The sequence below is a fragment of the Bubalus bubalis genome, chromosome 16 (genome assembly GCF_019923935.1).
Source record: "Bubalus bubalis isolate 160015118507 breed Murrah chromosome 16, NDDB_SH_1, whole genome shotgun sequence".
NCBI classification, from domain to species: domain Eukaryota; kingdom Metazoa; phylum Chordata; class Mammalia; order Artiodactyla; family Bovidae; genus Bubalus; species Bubalus bubalis.
Genome location: NC_059172.1, coordinates 3356156 through 3378924, shown reverse-complemented (window position 1 = coordinate 3378924; position 22769 = coordinate 3356156). Strand labels below are relative to the sequence as shown.

At 49.9% G+C, this 22769-nt stretch overlaps 1 protein-coding gene across 7 annotated transcripts; it reads right to left on the bottom strand.

Annotated features, from left to right (window-relative positions):
• Nucleotides 1-1373: 1373 nt before the first annotated feature.
• On the bottom strand, nucleotides 1374-22603 carry LOC102394043 (proteoglycan 3). 7 transcript variants are annotated; one of them, XM_045162907.1, is made up of 8 exons: nucleotides 22417-22459; nucleotides 12780-12850; nucleotides 8917-9067; nucleotides 8697-8830; nucleotides 7964-8262; nucleotides 3580-3711; nucleotides 2300-2411; nucleotides 1374-1541 (listed from the first exon to the last, which is right to left on the bottom strand). In XM_045162907.1, exons 4-8 carry the CDS (start codon nucleotides 8755-8757, stop codon nucleotides 1483-1485), a joined length of 663 nt encoding a protein of 220 aa, XP_045018842.1. In that variant the 5' UTR covers nucleotides 8758-8830; nucleotides 8917-9067; nucleotides 12780-12850; nucleotides 22417-22459; the 3' UTR covers nucleotides 1374-1482. The 7 variants fall into 7 exon arrangements, with proteins under 7 accessions (XP_045018842.1, XP_044785035.1, XP_044785034.1 ...); XM_044929100.2 differs by having other exon boundaries at nucleotides 9045-9067; XM_044929099.1 differs by lacking the exons at nucleotides 8917-9067; nucleotides 22417-22459 and adding an exon at nucleotides 22553-22603.
• Between the last annotated feature and the right edge of the window lie 166 nt (nucleotides 22604-22769).

Sequence of the window (22769 nt, the reverse complement as noted above, 5' to 3'; positions counted from 1 at the left end):
CACACAAATACACGCTGACTCACACAGATTTGTGCATATTTACAAGCACAGATTCACATATGCACAGACATATACAGGTGTCTAAAGACTGACTCATGCACACACCAAGACACCCACACACCCGTGTACACATGTGCCCCAGACATCCTTGAACACGCTCCCCGGGCCCCATGTAGAGCCACACCCCCAGGAAGTCTCTCTCACTCACTCACCACCCAGGGCTCTCTGCCCTCTGAACACCAGTTTGCAGTCTCAGCCTCTCTCCTCTCAAGCTCCGATCCTTCCTGGAGCCCAGCCTGGAATGAAGCTAAGAGCAGGAACACTGTCTGTCTCAGTGACCACAGGACCCGAGAAGATGGAAGAAGCCGGGAGACCCGGGGCTGGAGAGCCAGCCCTGGAGCATTCTGGCTGCACACGGCCTGACTTGGGCCCTGAGCCCCTCAGGGAGCGAGGCAGCTCCCTGCTGAGACCGCGGCCCCTCCAGTGAGGGGAGGGAGGCTGGGGACAAGAGAGGGGACGCAGGATGGAGGGCAGCGAGGAGGACAGCCTCCCATGAGGGTGTGGTCGGGGAGCCGTCTCGCAGAAAGCTGTGGCCTTTGAACGAACCCACGGAGAAAAGGGGGCCACTACCTGAGGTGAAGGACTGATGCTGAAGCTGAAACTCCAATACTTTGGCCACCTGATGTGAAGAACTGACTCACTAGAAAAGAACCTGATGCTGGGAAAGATTGAAGGCGGGAGGAGAAGGGGACGACAGAGGATGAGATGGTTGGTTGGCATCACCGACTCAATGGACATGAGTTCGAGTAAACTCCGGGAATTGGTGATGGACAAGGAGGCCTGGTGTGCTGCCATCCAGGGGGTTGCAAAGAGTCGGACACAACTGAGCGACTGAACTGAACTGAGCTGAACTGAACCTGAGGTGAAAACGACGCAGAGCTGAAGGAGGCGTCCACCCCTCGAGGAGGTTTCTCCGCGCACCATGTGGAGACCCCTGGTGGGACCTCCCATCTCCACCCAATTCTTAAATCCACCATGTGGCCTCCATTCTGGAAAGTTGTCACTTCCGACCCCGCCCCACACGCCTCTCTCAATCCAGACCAAGAGGGCCAGTTGCCCAACTGCTCACCAAAGGCTTTCTTCCGCGGGACCCTGGGAAAGGGTCTTCTGGAGCCAGACACCCCGTCTTCGCCTGGCCCACCCCCACCCCGAGCTGGCGCTGCAGCCAAACACTCCGGCACCCTAACCCCCCGGCCCTCATCACTCAGCCGTCCTGCTCCAGCTTTTAAACTCCTCAGAGAACTGAGAGCTTCCTAGATTTCCCAACCCCGAAGAGTCCTCCAGCATGCGCAATGAAGAAAACAGTCAGGAGATGCTGTGAGAAGTGTAGTTTTTATGACGTGGACAAGCGAGGGGCAAGGGGGCCAGGGGTGGGGCGGGGCAGCCAGGATGGTGGAGAGGCAGGGTCTCCATGCCTCTGGTTTAGAAGGCGCAGACGAAGGGCAGCCGCCTCTTGCATGAAGCTCGTCGCCAGTGACCCCCTGGTGGCAGAGAGCACAGTGATGTCAGTTGCCCACCTGAGTGTGTCCCTCCATCCCCCACCATCAGGCACCTCACAGGTCAGGCACCTCACCTTTTCCCGGCAATCTGAGGGCCGTATGTCTCCCCATGTCCCAGCTAGCTACAATCACTGATCTCTTCCCTTGCAGAGACAGTGTGCTAAGGGCTTCCTATGGACTGTCCTTCCATCCTCACAGTGACGCCAAGAGCTCAGGGCTGTCAGCACTCCCATTTCACAGATGGGGAAAACTGAGGCTCGGGGGAGTGATATCCTGCTCTGATCTCAGCAGACAAGTGGTAGAGCCAGTTGAGGACCTCGGCCATCTGACTCCAGCCCGTGTGGTCTTCGCCCCTGTTCTAAACTCCCACAAGTCGGGCAGCTGTGCTGTTGGGAGCTGGGGAATCATCTGTCAGCTGGCCCTAGTTCCCACATCTTTCCCGTGTCCTGCAGCCACACGTCCCATTCCCGAGTGTCCCTCCCATCTGTCCCACACTCTCTCCTTGTCACCGTCCTGTCAGAGGAAGGGAAGGAGCCTCGCTGAGTCTGGAGGACACAGAGCCCCCAGCCCTGTCCAGGACCCCTCACTGTGGCTCTGAGGATCTCTGCACCTCAGCCCTGCTCACACACAGGGAGGGGTTCTCTAATGGGGGAAGGTGTGAGAGGAGGGGTGTCTGTGCAGCTCACAGGGGCCTGTGTGCGAGTCCACCCCCACCTTGTCCGGGCGCCTGGCCCCCTCACCTCTGGTGCACAGGGTTACACAATGGCCTCTGCCATTCCCAGGCTGCCCTCGGGCCCAGTATCCAAAATTCCAGCGACTCCCATCAGTCCAGCGAAATCTCCTGCAACGGGACTAGAGAAGAGAGAGGCTGGGTCAGAGGGCAGAGGTCCAAGAAGACAGATGCTGGGGCTCCTGAAAGTCCCCTGAGCATCCCTTCTGGATGTCTATAATCTCCTCTCACCGTGTCACCTGGCTAGGACCCCACCATACAAACCCATCCCTGAGCGTCTTCAGGCAGTGACACGGAAGAGCAAACATCACTTCCAGCTCTCACACAGAGCAGGCTTCTCAAACTTCACTGAGCAGACACATCTCCTGGCGATCTGGTGGGAATGTGGATTCTGATTCGGGAGGTCTGGGGTGCGGCCCAGGATCCTGTATTTCAACAAGCTGCGGGGTGGTGTTGATACTCTGGTCCCAGGACCACAGCTGACAGCACTTACTCAGGCACCGCCCCAGGGTCACTCTGAGGGAAGGACCCTCACAGAGGAGGACACCGACATAGGGAGGCAGGCATTCAGCCAGTCATGCGCAGAGCTGGGTATGAACTCTACTTCCTGACTCCAGGGACGGACTGATAGACATTTCACAGCCAGCTTTGGTGGAAAGTGTGAGGCAGAGGAAAGAAAGAACCCTGTTTATAATAATTGTGCATTTCTCTGGTGTAAATGCACCCACCATGGCAGATTTCAAGCTGCAAGCGTGAGGCCACTGAACACGGGTGAGGAGAAGCGCTCAGTCATCACGTCTCCTCAGTCAGCACAAGCCAGCTTCCTGGGCCAGGATGAGGCTCAGTGGGGGCAGGTGGTGCCTTGAGGCACTCAGAAACACCCGAGCCCCGGGCCTTCCCTGGTGGTCCAGTGGTGAAGAAGCTGCCTGCCCTTGAAGAAGCTGCCTTGCCCAGCCATGGGTTCCATCCCTGGTCCTGGAAGACCCCACGTGCCACAGAGGAGCTAAGCCCTGGGATCAAAGCTACTGAGCGGGGTCTGTCACGCGTTCGGCAGCAGCTGTGAAGGCCGGCACCCTAGAGCCCAGGCTGTGCAGCATGAGAAGCCACCTATGAGAAGCCTGAGCACCGCAAGGAGGCAGCAACCCCCGCCGGTGGCAACTGGAGAAAGCGCGGGTGCAGCGACAAAGACCCAACCCTGTCCTAAACAATGAAAATTAAAAAAATAATGGATTCACTTTGCAGTATTAAACCACCTTAAAAAAAAAGACCTGATAACTGACCCTCACTTACCCTGCCCCTGATAACGCCTCCGATCCAGACCTGTGACTGGTTGCTCCTTCTTGACCAGCGTCTCACGCGATAGTTAAAGCGGTAGTTGTGGATGGAGACGAGGTTGCCTCGGTAGCAACGCCTGCAGATTCTCTGCAGAGAGACAAAGTGGGGTAGAAACTCACTGTTTTCTTGCAAGGCCCTCAGCCTCCACAAGAGACCCCCCACATCCTTTTCCAGCTCAGAAATCAGAGGTCTACAGCCCCCCTGAATCCCATCTCTTGCTTCTTTATTTGACATCAGGAACTTCTTGCAGTAAAGAGTAATAATACTCAGAATAACTAGAAGCACCATTTTAAAATGTTTTCATATTATTTTCATACGGAATTATTTAATAGATGTATACAAAATAACATTCTATTTGAAAGATGTTTAAAGTGGTTATTCACTTGTTCTGGCCTTTACTTTGCATCTTGATCTCCAAGGTCAAATGCTTTCTTATCCTCTTTTAATTTTCAGTTGGAGGATACTTGCTTAACAGTGTTATGTTGCTTTCTGCTGAACAGCAACGTGAATCAGTCACAGGTACACATAAATCCCCCCGCTTCTGAGCTTCTCTCCCACTCCCATGGCCAGCGTTTATGGAGAGCTTACAGTGACCCAAGGACCATTCTCCCTTCATGGATCACAGCACTGTCCTGGCAAAAGAGCTTGTGTAACTCAATGAAGGTCTCAGCGATGCCATGTGGAGCCATCTAAGACGGATGGGTCACATGGAGGGTCCTGACGAAACCTGGCCCACTGGAGGAGGGAATGGCCAACCACTCCAGTATTCTTGCTGTGAGAACTTCATGCACAGTATGAAAAGGCAAAAAGATATGACACTAGAAGATGAGACCCCAGGTTGGAAGGTGTCCTATATGCAGCTGAGGAGGAGTGGAGGGCAATTACAATAGTTCCAGAAAGAACGAAGCAACTGGGCCAAAGCAAAAATAATGCTCAATTATGGATGCATCTGGTGGTGAAGGTCTGATGCTATAAAGAACAATATTGCATAGGAACCTGGAATGTTAGGTCTGTGAATCAGGGTGAGTTAGGCTTGGTCAAGTAGGAGATGACAAGAGTGAACTTCAACACGTTAAGAATCAGTGAACTAAAATGATGGGAGTGGGCAAATATGATTCACATGACCACACATCAACTAGTGAAGGCAAGAATCCCTTGGGAGAAATGGAGTAGCCCTCATAGTCAACAAGAGCCTTAAATGCAGTATTTGGGTGGGACTAAAAAATGACAGGATGATCTGTTTGTCTCCAAGGCAAACCACTCAAAATGACACTAATCCAAGTCTCTGCCCCAGCCACTGATGCTGAAGAAGCCGAAGTTGACCAGTTCTACGAGGACGTATAAGACCTTCTAGAACTAATACACAGAAAATGATGTCCTTTTCATCATAGGGAACTGGAGTGCAAAAGAGAGAAGTCAAGAGGTCCCTGGAGTAACAGGCAAGTTTGGCCTTGGAGTACAGAATGAGCAGGGCAAAGGTTGACAGAGTTTTGTCATGAAAATGCACTGGTCACAGCAATCACTCTCTTCCAACAACAGAAATGATAACGCTACCCATAGACATCACCACATGGCCAACACTGAAATCAAATTATATTCTTTGCAGCCAAAGATGGAGAAGCTTTATACAGTCAGCAAAAACAAGACCAGGAGCTGACTGTGGCTCAGATCATGAACTCCTTATTGCCAAATTCAGGCTTAAAATGAAGAAAGTAGGGAAAACCTCTTAGGCGATTCAAGTAGGACCTAAATCAAATCCCTTTTGATTATACAGTGGAGATGAAAAATAGATTCAAGGGATTAGATCTGAGAGACAAGGGGCCTGAAGAACTATGGATGAGCTTCGTAACATTGTACAGGAAGCGGTGACCAAAACCATCCCCAAGAAAAAGGAATGCAATAAGGCAAAGTGGTTGTCTCAGGAGGCTTTACAAATAGCTGCGGGAAGAAGTGAAGCAGAAGGCAAAGGAGAAAAGGAAAGATATACCCACCTAACTGTGGAGCTCCAGAGAACAGCAAGGAGAGATAAGAAGGTCTTCTTAAATGAACAATGCAAAGAAGTAGAGGAAAATAATAGAATGGAAAAGAGTCAAGATTTCTTCAATAAAATTAGAGATATCAGGGAGCATTTCATGCAAAGATGGGCAAAATAAAGGACATAAATAGTGAAGACCTAACAGAAGTAGAAGAGATTAAGAACAGGAGGCAAGAATACACAGAAGAACTGTACAGAAAAAGTCTTAGTGACTCAGATGACCACTATGGTGTGGCCACTCAACTAGAGCCAGACATCCTGGAGTGTGAAATCAAGTGGGACTTAGGAAGCATCACTACAAAAAAGCTAGGTGAAGTTATGGAATGCCAGCTGTGCTACATAAAATCCTAAAAGATGATGCTACTAAAGTGCTGCACTCAATCGGTTCAGTTCATTAAGTCACTCGGTTGTGTCTGATTCTTTGTGACCCCATGGACTGCAGCATGCCAGGCTTCCCTATCCATCACCAACTGCACTCAGGATGTCAGCAAATTTAGAAAACTCAGCAGTGGCCACAAGACTGGAAAAGGTCAATTTTCATTCTTATCCCAAAGAACAGCAATGCCAAAGAATGATTAAGCTACCATACAATTGTGCTCATCTCACATGCAAGCAGGGTCATGCTCAAAATCCTTCAAGCTAGGCTTCAGCAGTGTGAACCAAGACCTTCCAGATGTACAAGCTGGATTTACAAAAGGCAGAGGAATCAGAGGTCAAATAGCCAACGTTCATTGGATCATAGAGGAAAAAAAAGTGCATTCCAAAAAATATCTACTTCTGCTTCATTGACTACACAAGAGCCTTTGACCGTGTAGATCACAACAAGCTGTGGGAAATTCTTAAAGAGATGGAAATAAGAGACCACCTTACCTGTCTCCTAAAAAACCTGTATGTGGATCAAGAAGCCACAGTTAGAACTGGACATGGGACAACAGACTGGTTCAAAATTGGGAAAGGAGTATGTCAAGGCTATATATTGTCACCCTGTTTATTTAACTCATATGCAGAGTAAATCATGCAAGATGCAGGCTGGATGAATCACAAGCTGGAATCAAGAATACCAGGAGAAATATCAACAACCTCAGATATGCAGACAATATAATTCTAATGACAGAAAGTGAAGAGGAAGTGAAGAACCTCTTGATGAGGGTGAAGGAGGAGAATGGGAAAAGCTGGCTTAAAATTCAATATTCAAAAAGCTAAGATTATGGCATCTGGTCCCATCACTTTTTGGCAAATAGAAGGGGAAAAAGTGGAAGCAGTGATAGATTTATTTTCTTGGGCTCCAAAATCACTGCATATGGTGACTGCAGCCAAGAAATTAAAACATGTTTGCTCCTTGGAAGAAAAGCTGTGACAAACCAAGACAGCATATGAAAAAGAAGAGACATCACTTTACCACCAAAGGTCCATAGAGTCAAGCTATGGTTTTTACAGTAGGCATGTATGGGGGTAAGAGTTGGATCATAAAGAACACTAAGTGCCAAAGATTGATGCTTTCATATTGCAATGTTGGAGAAGACTCTTGACAGTCCCTTGGACTACAAGGAGATCAAATCAGTCAGTCCTAAAGAAAATCAACCCTGATAATGATTTGAAGGACTGAAGCTGAAGCTAAAGCCGAAGCTCCGATACTTTGGCCATCTGATGTGAAGAGCTGGCTCATTGGAAAAGACTGACACTGGAAAAGATTGAAGGCAAAAGGAGAAGGGGGTGGCAGAGGATGAGATGTTTGGATGGCATCACTGACTCAATGGATATGAGTTTGAGCAAGCTCCAGGAGATGGGGAAGGACAGGGAAGCCTGAAGTGCTACACTCTATGGGATCAAAAAGAGTTGGGCACAATTTCGTGACTGAACAACAACAGACTATTCTAAATACTTCCCATGTGTTAGCAAACCCTCACCATAACTCTCTAAGAGGTGGTATCATACATCTCCATTTTACAAATGAAGATACAGGAGCCCTGAAAGGTGAAGTGACTTGCCCAAATAAAATAGCTGATGAAGGCAGAGCCAGGACACAACACAGTGTCTCTTACACCAAAGCTTTTTATCTAAACTAGTGGGTCTCAGAGTGCAATTTCTAGACCAACAATATCATCACCTAGGAATTTGTTATAAACCCTCACACCCCAGATTTACTAATCTAGAAACTGAGGTGATGGGGCCCAGAAATCTGTGCTTTAACAAGACTTCTGGTGGATACTAGGCTTGGAGAACCCCTAGTCTAAATAATAGAGAGAGAAAGCTGAATCCACTCTGGTCTCCCAACTCCTTGGGAGTAGCCTCGCTGCCGCTTACCTGAGCATGCCTAAACCTCCTTGGGGTCCGCACCAACCTGTAGTAGCACCTCTTGCATTCAGGACCTCCAGGAAGTTGCACTGTCTCCTCTTCCTTGGGGCACTGCACATCCTCATCTAAGTCATCTGGGTCTAACTGTGAGTCCCCCTCATCGTCGTGGGCGTCCTCGGCCTCCTCTCCCCCCAAATCAAGCACCTCACCACTCAGAGCCAGTTCTCCTTCTTGCCCCCCTGAGCCTTCAGCACCCTGGCTCAGGTCTGCCTGTGTCTCTGGACTGCCCACATGGGGGGCATCCTTCTCTGCAAAGAAGAAATACCCCGCCATCAGACCAGGTACCACCTTCCTCCAGGACCACGGCCAGCTCTGATGGCTCCACCCAGTCTTCCTAGGGACCCCATCTGGAACCAAAGACGGGAGGGATCCCTTGGGGGTTGGATGAGCCAGAATTCTTGCATCACACACACAATTGCAGAGAACCTGATGCCAGCTGACACCACATGCGGGTAATTTGGGGGTGAGAGATGTGAGAAGCCCTCATCTTCACAGGGGGTGTTTTTCCTTACAAAGGAGCCCTGGGGGAAAGTTCAGGTCACAGCTCTGGGTCCAGGAGAAATCTAACTAGAGTGGGGCTGGGGCGACTGAACAGGGGCCTGTGGCCCTGGACTCACCAGAGCAAAAAACAACGCAGGAAAGACGAGAGGAAGATGGATGAGAAGGGAAGGGGAGCACTCACCCAGATAGAGAGCAGAAACTGTCCCCAGCAGCAGAAGGAGCAGGAGCAGGCAGCCTTTCATGTCCCTGCAGGCTTGTGACAGACACACAGCTCCACGTTCCCTCCTGGGGACTTCCCTTGTGTCTGCACAGCCCCTGGAACACAGTGGAGAGGCAGGGTCTACTCAACTGGTAGATTAAACGGCAAAGTAGAGAGCTTCCTTGTCTCCCAGTGAACAGACCCCGAGCTGGAGGATCAGGGGAAGAACATGGGGTTGTCAGCTCAAGTCCCTTTTCCTGAGAGCGCGTCACTGCTCCCTGGGCCAGCACTCAGCTCAGACTGGCTCTTCTGCAGGAACAGGCGACTCACCTTCAGGGCCAGAGTCACACACACTGGAGAAGAAGGGGAGGACAGGGGTCATTATGGTGCACAGGACCGGAGTCCCCACTGGTTCCCATACAGAGCCTGGGTTATTCCAGCCCTGGGCCTGTCCTCCTGGGGAAGCCGAGGGAGTCTTACCTCCTGAGAGTCTGAAGCCTCTGCTCTCAGCCTCTGGCTGTTGGCACACAGAAGCTGCCCTTATACCAGGCTTTGGGGAAGTGGGAAGAGGCCAGGAGGATTGCCCCAGGCTCAGGGGTTGGACAGCGGGGCTGATAAGAGGTTGGCTCAGTCCTCCCACCCTTGGGCCCTGCACTCTGTTGGGACGTCAGGGACCTGCCTCCTGTTTGGACAGAGATGTCCCAACACCCTAGTAGGCTCCAGAAGCCCCCATGACTACTGTCCAGACTGAATTTTTATCAGTGCCCCTAAAGGGTCCAGGTCTGAACAATCCTCTTCAGTCCCAGAAGCAGCCTTCCCTGGGTCAGTTTTCCAGCAAATGCCATGGAGGATCCGGGGGGCAGGGAGACCAGGGGGAGGAGGGGAGATTAAGGGGAGGCTCGGCCCTCCTGAGCTCTTGTTGGGCTGTGTGTGCACGCTTCCTGTGCGTCACATCCCTGAATCCTCACCTTCCTCACCTTGGTCCCACGAGGACGTGCGATCAGCCCGACTTCACTGATGTGAAGAATGAGATTCAGAGAGGGCAGCTGCCTTGCCAAGGTTGTGTGGGAAGTGGGGGAGCTGGAATTACTAAGCTTTGAGGCTGAAACCCTTCTCTGTCTGCCTGTCTCCCCCTTTCCCTTTTCACTCTCTTCCTGTTTCTCCCTCTCCTTCTCTCGCTCCGTCTCTTTCTCTTAATGTGTGAAAATTTTATGCTCTTTCCTTCATGCCATGGCTCTTGATCAAGGTCCTCAACCTTTGTATCTTTACTACGGAGTGAAATCACTCTGTTTTGGAGGCTGGGGGCGTGATCTGTCCTGCATCTCATAGAAAGTTTAACAGCATCTTTGGGTCTCTGCCCACTGGAAGTCAATCGTGCCTCCCCCAGTCAGGCACTAGGATATGTCCCCACACATTTACAAATAACAATGGAAAGTAAAACTGCCCCTCTCAGAACCACTGATCTAGAGCAGGCCATTTCGTCCAGCCTTGAGCCCTATCTGCTGGCAAGGAGACAGCAGGTGGAATGGAGAGCTTCCTACAAGGTCGTTCGGATGCTCCGTGGCCGCCCTCCTGCCCAGCCGCGCTCCCCATCTCCCACCAGCTCCGTGTCACCACCACGGCGAGCAGTGAGGGGCGGCGAGGGAGACACCAGCCTCAGCTGCAAAAGTTCAGGGGACACAGAAGTATCCAGTAGTCAAGATAAATAAATACTTTGTGCAATTTTTCTTAAGTATCAGCATAAACGCCAAAGTACCGTGATGAACAAAATGTCTAAATACTGATCAAGGTCCAGCCACATTCACTGCAGTCCAAGGAGAGGCCAGCAAGGGCTGAGGCTTGACTCTGCCAGACGTCCCGGCCCTGAGCCCGTGGACCCATCGGGGCGGGGCCTCACTCTGGGATACCCTCGTGGGACAGTGCATCTTTGATCCTGTACTCCTGCCCAGCCGTCCAGTGCTCAGGGCACCAGGGACAGGGTGCCCAGAGGCTGACCGGCCTGGATGTCTACCCCTGCTCTGCTCTCCCCGGGGCCCTGCAAATGGAGAAGTATCTGAGAGGTCACTTCTGAGCTGATTGCAGAGTAACGGTCTCAGCCGTTATCTCCCGGGGCCAACGGACCCGACCCTCAGCTTATCTACCTGACTTGGGGCTTGGGGGGGATTGGTCAATTCCAGAGAGGGAAAAGCTGGTCCCTGGATTTCAAGCTGGACACTTCCCTTGGAGGAGGAGTGGAGGCCTAGGCACTCCTCCATTATTCTCCCAGTCCTGGGCCCAGGCCAGGGACACCATTCCACACAGCAGTTGGGATGACCAATAACATCGGCTGGTGTTGCAAACCAACGCCATGATATGCTTTTCAAGCACTGTTTCATGTAAACGTCCCTGTTTCACACATTAGGAAACGGCCTCTCAGAGAGCTGAAATAAGTTGCCCAAGACCACACGACAAGTCAGAGACAAGCCTTCCGGCTCCTTATCCACCTGCCTACCCTTGGCCTCCTGTCCCTGGAATCCCATCCCTCTGGCCGGCCCCTCCCCTAGGCTGACTCTGGGCAAAGACATCCCAGTGACTTCAGGGACCCCCTCGACATCATGATGATGTGGCCCAGTGTGAAACTGGAAACAGCTTTCTAGGCCTTGCCACGAGGCAGGCAGAGTCTTACTTCCCCAACCAAGGATCGGTCCCACACGCCCTGCAGGGGAAGCTCAGAGTCTTAACCATGGGGCTGGAGTCTGGACATAACATTTCTGGAGCTCCACACCATCCCAACGCTGTGCTTCAGTAAGGCTTTTGTATCCTTATCCTACCTTCTTAATCTTTACATTCACCTGAGGGTCTTAGGCACCGCCGTTCTAGTCGACAGCTTTGGGCATCTGCCCAAAGGCTGACTCCCCCCACCCCTGACAAGCGGGGCGTGAGAGCCTTCATAGACACGGGAAGGGGTGGGGGGCCACATGCAGAAACAGCACCGTCATCTCCGACAGCCATCTTTAAGTCGGCTATCGGTGGTCTGACCAGCGCCATCTTGGTTGTATTAGCTACAATTAATCTTCAGTTCCAAGGGCAGTTGTCCCCATTTCTTTGAAGCCAATTATCGGAACTGTGGCCGCTCATGTCCTGGGTACAGTCGGGTCATCGTGTAGTTAACTTCTCCACCTGGTGTTTCAGTATCGATAAGACAGCTCACAGGATATGGCTCAGAACATGATCTGTAGCCCTTGAGAAAGAACTAAAAGTTCTTGACTATGCTTAATGACTACAGTATTATTATTTATTCTCCTTACATTCTTTTCCTTTGTCTCAGCATTTCTCACTTTTCTGATTGAACTTTTACTTTTTGACTGAAAGTTTCCATGTGCAAAACGCAAGCAGATGACATGGTGGGGGGGCGGGGGCCAAGAACGGCCATATGGTCCTGCTCCATCTCAATATTTTACAAAGGAAAAAACCGTATGCAAGTGTCTATCTGTGAGTTTCCTTTATACCACCACAGACCGTGGGGCTGCCATGCTCAACAGATCCACACCGGCCTGTTGACCTTGGTGGCCTCCAGGAGCAGAAGGAAGAGAGGGAAGATGGTTGTCTTCCTTCTTATTACAGCTGTGCATGTCTCAGTGGTTGTGATCTGTGTGTGCGCCCTCTGAAATTTTGCAAGAGGCCTTAGTAATGACTTTGTGAAATACACAAACCCCACCCTGGGACATTTGGATTGCCTGGTAGATCTAGAGTGGAGGGCATGTGTGCCCTTTCAAAAAGCTTCCCAGCTGACTCTTCTGATGGAAAATGTATCTGAGAATCACAGTCATGGGGATGTCTGAGGACAGGAAATATTCATCTCTGCCTGACCCCACTTCCTTGAGAATGTAACCACTCAATTAGGACATCCCTGGTGGTACAGTGGATAAGAATCCAATTGCCAGGAGACATGGGGTTGATCCGTAGTCCAGGAAGATTCCACATGCCTTGGAGCAACTAAGCCATGCACCACCAGTACTGAAGCCCACGTGCCTAGAGCCTATACTCTGCAGCGAGAGAAGCCACCACATTTAGAAGTCCACGCACCGCCAGGAAGAACAGTCCCCGCTCCACACAACTGGAGGAAGCCCGCACTCAGCAACAAAGACCCAGGGCAACTGAAAACAAACAACAATACACAATAGTTAATTTAAAAATAATAAAACTTAAAAAAAAAAAAGAATGACTTAGTTGGTCAACCTACTAGCCTTCATTATGGTAACATATACTGCTCATTTTAAACCACGGTGCATTGCATACATTACCTCATTTACAACAACCTAGAGAGCTAGTGGCTGATATCTCCATTGTGCAGGTGAGGAAACCAAGGCTCAGTGTGGCTCCTGACCCACTCTGCACTCCTGCTCCCCACATTAGGTTAACTTCCTCTACATACGCTCCTGTAACTCCACGTGCTTGAACTTCAGAGTGCCTGTTGGAGTTAGTCATTTTCTCTTTTTTGAGAGATTGTCTGGTTAGTGGTTAACATCTATCTCCCTTTTAGGCTATAAGCTCCAGAATAGCAAAAACCACATCTGTTTACTCGCGCTCGTATCTTTGGTGCCTCGTACAGTGCCTGCACGTAGTAGGTCCTCAATAAAGATTGTTCAATGAATGGATGGTTAAGTACATTGTTCAGGCAAATAGCGGGGTTGGAACTCAAATTCAGTTCTCCGTGGCACCAAATTTCTGTTCCCTTTCACGTGCTTGATGTATGTCAAAAGCCACGCCATCCGTCTAGGTGCAAACAAAATCACAGAGGAGTACAATCCTTGCCCTCAATTTGTTTACAGTCTGGCTGATAAGAGGAAATACATCCAGGTTAAACAAGAGGAGAAAGATTAAGACCCAAGCTAAGAAGCACTCTCTGCTGATGCTGAAGAAACTCCACAGTGGAAGAAGCAGGGGAAGGCTCCAGGGAAATAAGGAGCTGATGCTCATCTGGACGCATGAGCAGTGAACAGAAGGGAGGGGAACAGGTGATCCAGGCAGAAAGGACAGAGGTGCAGGTGGGGCGACCTTGGCACATGTGCAGGACAGGGCCCTTTCCTTCACTGCTGTTGTTCAGTCACTCAGTCGTGTCTGACTCTTTGTGACCCCATGGACTGCAGCACACCAGGCCTCCCTGTCCATCACCAATTCCCGGAGCTTGCTCAAACTTATGTCCATTGAGTCGGTGATGCCATCCAACCATCTCATCCTCTGTCATCCCCTTCTCCTCCTGCCTTCAATCTTTTCCAGCATCAGGGTCATTTCTAATGAGTCGGCTCTTTGCATCAGGTGGCCAAAGTGTTGGAGCTTCAGTTTCAGCATCATTCCTTCTAACGAATATTCAGGAATGATTTCCTTTAAGATTGACTGGTTGGATCTCCTTGCAGTCCAAGGGACTCTCAGGAGTCTTCTCCAACACCACAGTTCAAACGAAAGTCAATAGTGTACACATTGGAAGGGGTGGGAAAATCAGGGACCAGTACCTCCCATCTTGAGCCAAGGATGGAGGCATCCTTTCTCTGTATCCACTGACTAAGGAGACAGATGCAGGAATCAGAGGATGACTCAGCAAGAGCCAAAACAGGGGACTTCCCTGGTGGTCCAGTGGATGAGGCTCCGTGCTCCCAATGCAGGGGGGCCTGGGTTCAATCCCTGATTAGGGAACTAAGATCCCACATGCCACAACTAAGCCTACGAGCTGCAACTACAGAGTCCATGTGCCCCAGAGAGCCCACGCCCTACCACTAGAGAGAAGCCCCCACACCACAACTAGAGAAGCCTGCTTGCTGCAACAAAGACCCAATTCAACCCTCCCCTCAGTTCAGTTCAGTTCAGTCTCTCAGTCATGTCTGACTCTTTGCAACCCCATGGACTGCAGCACACCAGGTTTCCTTGTCCTTCACCATCTCCTGGAGCTTGCTCAAACTCATGTCCATTGATTCAGTGATGCCATCTAACCATCTCACCCTCTGTCTTCCCCTTCTCCTCCCACCTTCAATCTTTCCCAGCATCAGGGTCTTTTCAAATGAGTCAGTTCTTAGCATCAGGTGGCCAAAGTATTGGAGTTTCAGCTTCAGCATCAGTCCTTCCAATGAATATTAAGGACTGATCTCCTTTAGGATGGACTGGTTGGATCTCCCTGCAGTCCAAGGGACTCGGGACTCTAAAGAGTCGTCTCCAACACCACAGTTCAAAAGCAGCAGTTCTTCGGGGCTCAGCTTTCTTTATAGTCCAACTCTCACATCCATACATGACTACTGGAAAAACCACAGATTTGACTACACGGACCTTTGTTAGCAAAGTTATGTCTCTGCTTTTTAATATGCTATCTAGGTTGGTCATAACTTTTCTTCCAAGGAGCAAGCGTCTTTTAATTTCATGGCTGCAGTCACCATCTGCAGTGATTTTGGAGCCCAGAAAAATAAAGTCACTTACTGTTTCCACTGTTTCCCCATCTATTTGCCATGAAGTGATGGGATTGGATGCCATGATCTTGGTTTTCTGAATGTTGAGCTTCAAGCCAACTTTTTCACCCTCTTCTTTCACTTTCATCAAGAGGCTCTTTAGTTCTTCACTTTCTGCCATAAGGGTGGTGTCATCTGCATATCTGAGGTTACTGATATTTCTCCTGGCAATCTTTATCCAGCTTGTGCTTCATCCAACCCAGCATTTCACATGATATACTCTGCATATAAGTTAAATAAGCAGGGTAACAATATACAGCCTTGACACACTCCTTTCCCAATTTGGAACCAGTCTGTTGTTCCATATCCAGTTCTAACTGTTGTTTCCTGACCTGCATACAGATTCCTCAGGAGGCAGGTCAGGTGGTCTGATATTCCCATCTCTTTAAGAATTTTCCAGTTTGTTATGATCCACACAGTCAAAGGCTTTGGTATATTCAATAAAGCAGATTTTTTTTGGAACTCTCTTGCGTTTTTGATGATCCAACAGATGTTGGCAATTTGATCTCTGTTTCCTCTGCCTTTTCTAAATCTAGTTTGAACATCTGGAAGTTCACAGTTCATGTACTCTTGAAGCCTGGCTTGGAGAATTTTGAGCATTACTTTGCTAGCGTGTGAGATGAGTACAATTATGTGATAATTTGAGCATTCTTTGGCATTGCTTTTCTTTGGGATTAGAATGAAAACTAACTTTTTCCAGTCCTGTGGCCACTGCTGAGTTTTCTAAATTTGCTGGCATATTGAGTGCAGCACTTTCACAGCATCATCTTTTAGGATTTGAAATAGCTCAACTGGAATTCCATCATCTCCACTAGCTTCATTCGTAGTGATGCTTCCGAAGGCCCACTTGGCTTCACATTCCAGGATGTCTGGCTCTAGGTGAGTGATCATACCATCGTGGTTATCTGGGTCATGAAGATCCTTTTTGCAGGCAAAACAGGAGCTTTGAGCTGTGTTCTGCTCACCCCCATCCCAGGCCCCCCTGCAGGACCACTTAGCACATGTATGGAAAGAGCTATTGCAGTCAGACAAGGACAGGATGGATCCGACATTTAGAGCCCAGTTGGTGGCTTGGCATCAGGGCCCCGAGGTTACGCAATCCACAGTCTGAAATCCACAGCTTAGCGACCATAGAAAGTCCATTTCCTCGACATCCAGTTGAGGTACAAAGCGGTGGCTGAGAGTGTGCGTTCTGGAGTCACAGTCCAAGTTTGAATTGCGACTCTGCCAGTTAAAAGCTGTGTGACCCTGGACACTTTTTGTAACTTCTCTGTACCTCATTCTCGTTGTTCAGAAACTGGGGATAACAGCATCTACCTCGCTGAGAATGAACGAGACCCTGCATGTGTAGCAGACATGCTGGGAGCTGCTGAGCCTCGTCCCTGCCTTCCGCTTTCTGGGATCCCACTTCTTATGGCGCTTGGGCCAACAGGGGCAGAGGGGTGGGAAAGGGGCATCTTTTTTTAATATTTATTTTTATTTATTTACTTATTTGAGTATGCTGGTCCTTTCTTTAAAATATTTTTTAAATTGATTTACTTTTGGTTGTGCTGGGTCTTCATTGCTTTGAGGGGCTTTCCTCTAGTTGTGGCGAGTGGGGCTGTTCTCTGGCTGTGGTGCGTGGCTCAGCACACCTGGATTTCACATGAGCAAAGAGCCAGAGGTCTTGGGGTCCTGTGCCTTTGAGCCTCGGGCCTGCACTCTTCCCCCAAGAAGTGTCAGGCAAATGTTGCAAGGTCCCTAGTCTTAGGAATCCCCCTTTCCAGCCCCAAAGTAACTATGGAGCTTGGATGGCCCTAAAGAGCCTCAGTCATCCATTTGTATAACAGCACAGCCATGGGGGGTCCTAGCAGACCCTCTCCCCTCCCCTGCGTTTCATCCTTCCTGGTCTCATTCTCTGGGACTCATCCCAGCTTTGGGCTCGTGGGAGAACTTGCTACAGCCCTAGGACAGCCTGTCCAGGGGCAGCCCTGGTACTCAGGGGTCTTCCCTGCCACCAGCGTGCACGTGGGCCGACCAGGCACCGAGCAGAAGTCAGCTTGGGCACGGCGGCCAATACCTACCAAGTCTGGTTTATGTCCCTCCCATAACAGCTTGAAGACGGAAAGCCCTGCAGGCATATACCCAGCTCGCTCTGCTCAGCTGCCTTCCTGCTTGCACCCTCCCACACCCTGCCCCAGGGTGTATCAACCTGGAAACTACGAATGAGTTCAAGGGGCCTTGAACTCTGCAATCAGACAGTACACACACCTTCCAAGAGACTGTTTCAAGTCCTCCCGAAAGGCAAAGGAAGTGCTAACTTTACCAGATGGTTTGTCCTCAAATTGCCAGGAATTATGCCACCAAACTTCTCCACCAAAAAATGGCCTTCTTGGCTCTTGTGATTGAAATGCTAAGATGTCCCCCAAGATCCTTCTCCCACCCCCGGGCACACATGCTGAATAATCCCTGGGGCCGTCTACAGGATGAATTTTTCTCCTGTGATTGTGCCGTGTATTACAGATCTTATAAAAGGGAGAACAGCCCAGAGGAGTCTAACCTAATGAGGCATACTCCTTTAAAGAGAGTAGGCTCTTTCTAAAGTCAGAGATTACAAACTCGATTGGAATTCACCCCGAGGAAGGTTCTCCATTGCTGGCTTTGAGGATGGAAGGGAGGGCAAGGAATGTGGAGTAGTCCCATCTCACAGTCAGCCAGGAACAGAATTCTGCTACAACCTCAAGAGCTTGGAGGAAGATCCTGAACTCTAGATAAGAACACAGCTCAGTCAACACCTTGATTCTAGCCTTGGGAGACCCAGGAGCTGAAAATATGCAACCATGCTGTTGCAATTCAGTTCAGTTCATACAGTTGCTCAGTCGTGTCTGACCTTTTTGACCCCATGGACTGCAGCACGCCAGACCTCCCTGTCCATCACCAACTCCCAGAGTTTGCCCAAACTCATGTCCATTGAGTCAGTGATGCCATCCAACCATCTCATCCTCTGTTGTCCCCTTCTCCTCTTGCCTTCAATCTTTCCCAGCATCAGGGTCTTTTCCAATGAGTCAGTTCTTCGCATCAGGTGGACAAAGTATTGGAGTTTCAGCTTCAGCATCAGTCCTTCCAATGAATATTCAGAGCTGATTTCCTCTAGGATGGACTGGTTGGATGATATTGCAGGGAGGAAGCCAATTCTGACTTCAGGTTGGAACGGTTTCTTCGACTTGCTTTTCGTTGCTTTTGTTATTATAATCATACAGGATGAGTTGCCTCAGAGAATCCTGCCCCTCTGCCTGACTTTTAAAGTGACTTTGTGCAGAACCTTGTCCACCTGTGGATTGCAGGAAGGAAGAAATGAACACATCCCCTGCCTAAGGCTGGCCATTGTAGGAGTTCGCAAGATCCATGGCCTTTTTACTTTGCCTCTTCACCTCCCCTCATCTCTATAAAAGAACCTGGCATCCAGACCCCAATAAGATGGTTGCTTTGAGGCGCTATCCTGCCATCTTCTCTGTCTGCCGGCTTCCCCATTAGATTAAAGTCTCTTCCTTGCCTCCACACCTCGTCTCTCAGATTCATTGGCCTGTCGTGTGGCAAGCAAAGCAACCTTGGACTAGGTAACAATGCCACACCCACACCTCTGACCTACAGAACTGTGAGCAATTGTATGTTGTTTGAAGTCACTAGATTTGTGCCAATTGTTATATGGCATAGAAGTCACATATAACCCTCAAGGCCCATTTCCTTCTCAGGATGAAGTTTACAGTTGGTACCATTGATGGCAGCGGGGGCGGTGTTGATAGGCATAGAAGAGCACCCCAAACAAATTGGCTGGTGGACCTCCCAAAGAACCCAGGGAGAAGTCAGGAAATATGAACAGGGAGGAAGAGAGGTTTGATTCCAGCCAGAAGCCCTCCCTTCCCCTCAGCCCATAAGAAGCTGGTTAGCCTCCTCTAGCTCCAAGTCCCACCCTCAGAGGAGCAATGAAGGGCAGGAACCAGAACTTCAGGGCTGATCAACTGCCTGCTGCCTGGACTCAGCCAACATCCCCCTGGGGCAGGTAAGAGGTGGGGAAAGGGTTAACATCACCCCAGGAGTGAGCAGCCCAGGAGATACCGACCCAGGCCGTTGCTCTGCGAAATCAACCTTGATTTACAGTTCCTTTGACACTTCCCTATTTGAAAGCTTCAACAACTGAAGTAGACCAAGAGTGCCAGGGTTCGAAGGATCTTTAGAAATGACCCAGTCCAGTGTTCATGCCTTAGATACGAAAAGTGCCCTGGACTGGCCTCAGAAGTTCAGTGCTCTTCCTGCCCCCAAGCTGAGATAACACCCCCTTCCCCTCCAGGCAGCTTCTCTCCCAGGGACTGTGCACACACAGCAAGGCTGGAAGGGATGTCTTTGCAGTCAGCGTCCATTCTCCTACCCCAGCTTCCACCTCAATACCTCCCCAGGCCATCTGTCTCTCTCCGTCTTTGCGGCCACCTCCCTAGCTCAAGCCACCCCACACTGGATAATGTACGTTCAAGCCCATCATGCCCGTGCTTCCCATTCAAAGTGCCGCCTCTGCACCAGCAATTAATTCAAGCTCATGACCACTGCCGGCAAGGCCCTCTATCCGTCGACTGTCTAACCACCCTGGTGTGTGTGACCCTTGTCATACTGATTTCTGCTCCTTTGGCCAAGCTGAAGCTTTGATACTCGCTCCTTCTCATCCAGCAGGCTCAGCTCAGAGGTTGCCTTCTCAGAGAACTCTTTCTAAAAAGAAGCCCACTCAACACACTTCCCATATCTAGTTACTTTGATCCACATTATTCATTTATTTCCTCCAAAGAGATATGGAGAACGAAATGGCAACCCACTCCAGTATTCTTGCCTGGAGAATCCCATGGACAGAGGAGCCTGGGCCTGGTGGCCTACAGTCCATGGGGTCGCAAAGAGTCGGACACGACTGAGCGACTAACGCTTCACACTCAGAGATGCACTCTTGCTCTTTTGCTGGTTTCTTGTTTATTATCTGTCTCTCCCTGGAGGAAGAAAGTTCCAAGAGAACAGGGACCTTGTCTTTCTTACTCACTGCCTAGAACTCTACCCACGTCGTAGAAGGAGCTTTTTGATCAGTTGATTCACCATCTTGAAATTTACTTCCTGGAGAAGGTCCAGCTGAGTTAAGATCAGAGTATATAAGTCCATTAATTTGAATTCCACAGGTGTCTTTCTGAGCCCCAACTGCCATGAACACTATTGTGGGCCAGGTTCTGAGCACTGAATCATACATTCATACATTCAATAAATATCCTGAGTCTCTAATCTCAGGAAGGCCTCATGTAGACGATAAAGCAAGACAAACAAAATGAATCTCTTAGTAAAACAAGGCCCTGTACTGAGTCGACACAGAAGGCTAAAACTTGCACGTGCGGGAAGACACCAATTTTCCGTGCTGCTGAAACAGACCAGGACCCTGTGGGCCTTGTCCCCATGTCCTCAGCCTGCCTTCTGTCACTGGAAAAAAACCTGAGCCACAGAGTAAGTTTAGTGAGAGAAGTGAGAAAAGGCAGAGACAAAGGAAATCAAAGACTAATACTGTCCTCATTAAGCGTTGTCAGGGACCTTACTCCTTCTCAAGGGCTGTGGATAACATTCTGAGCCATATTCTGGGAGCTGTCTTGCAGACGGAAACAATCCCCGCCCCAGGGTGGAGAAGGTAATACATCATGACCGGACCGCAGCCGTGAAAACTCTGCCGCAATTCTGAGAACTGACCTCAGAATGGAAACGAGCTGACCCTGGAACTGAAGACTAACTGTACCCGAAACACCCCAGATGATGCTGGTCAGACTACCGAGGACCAATTTCAAGGCAACCGTCAGGGCTGGCTGTGCTGTTTCTGCATGTAGCCCCTCCCTGTGTCTATAAAAGCTCTTGCCCCCCTGAGTGTTGAGGGGCAGAGGTGTCAGCCTCTGGACTGATGTCTGCCTATGCCTCTAGTTGCCGGCATCTGAAATAAAGCAAGCTTTCCTTCCCACCAAGCTGGCCTGTTTATTGGCGTTTGAGCGGTAAGCAGCCAGAGCCCGCTTCCAGCAACGCTATCAGAGCTGCATTGAGGGCAAGGGCAGGCAGAGAGGGCTTCTTTGAAAAGGCGTTCCTTGGACTTGGCTCTGAAAGATTGACAGACCAGATAGGAGAGGCAGAAGAGGAGAAGCACTTCTAGGAAACAAACCACAGCACTGCTGGAATTTGAGCCAGCATGTGGGTGATTTGGTGTTTCCTGGAGGTAAAGTCAAAGAACAATGTGAATTCTCTTTACACCAAAACCGAGCTCCTCCAATGAGCAGTGTTGACTTAGTGGAAGTCGCTCAGTCGTGTCCGACTCTGTGACCCCATGGAAAGTATAGTCCATGGAATTCTCCAGGCCAGAATACTGGAGTGGGTAGCCTTTCCCTTCTCCAGCGGATCTTCCCAACCCAGGGATTAAACCCAGGTCTCTTGCATTGCAGGTGGATTCTTTGCCAGCTGAGCCACAAGGGAAGCCCAAGAATACTGGAGTGGGTAGCCTATCCCTTCTCCAGTGGATCTTCCCGACCCAGGGATAGAACCAGGTTCTCCTGCATTGCAGGTGGATTCTTTACCAACTGAGTTATCAGGGAAGGCCATAGCATAGAGTTAACTGGCCAGCAACTCAGCCCCCCCACCCCGATTCCTTACACTATATTACCAGACTACTCTGGTTTCTGCCCACCCTGTGATGCTCCACAGAAACTACTCTTACCAAGGTCCCCACTGGCTGCCTGATTGCCAAACCCAACAGACACTCTTCAGTTCGTGTCCTACCTGACCTCTGTGGCGCCTGATATCTCTTTACTTCCTCCTTAAAAACAGCGTCTTTTCTTAACAACCTTTCTAGCCACTCCTTCCCAGCTTCTGTTGAGGGGCTCCTCTTTCTCTTCCAGAAACTTAAATATTGGCCATCCACTGGCTTCTTGGTGCCCTTCTTTCCTAACTCCATACCTGCTCTGTGGGTTAGCCCATCCACCCCCGTGTCTCAAGCTGCAACATATATACTCTCATCACTCCCAAATCTTCATCTCCAGCCCCAGACCTGCCATTCACCAGGTTTGGTCCACAACTACAGACTCACATATCCAGTCACCCGATAAGCTTTCCAACTTGGGTGTCCCACGTGTGTTATGAATTCAACACATGTCCGATTGACTCATCTCACACACACACACACACACCCCTACACAAACCTGCTCCTCCTCGTGTGGTCCCTTCCTCTGGAGAAGCCATCACCTTAACAAAAAAACAACAAAAAAAAGAAAAAGAGAAGGCATCACCTTGCACTCACACCCCCAAGCCAAGACCCTGGGGCCGTCCTCCACCCACCCTCTCCATCACCTGCGCATCCACAGTCTCAGCACCTTAACCATCTTGTCTCCCCACCCAGTCCCACCTCCTCTGCCCCTCTTTTAACCAACTGCTGGCCGTCTTTCACCTGGACCACCTCCCATCTCATCTTCTAACCACCCACTATCCATCTTTCACCTGGACCACCTCCCCATCTCATCTTCTAACCAACCACTAACCATCTTTCACCTGGACC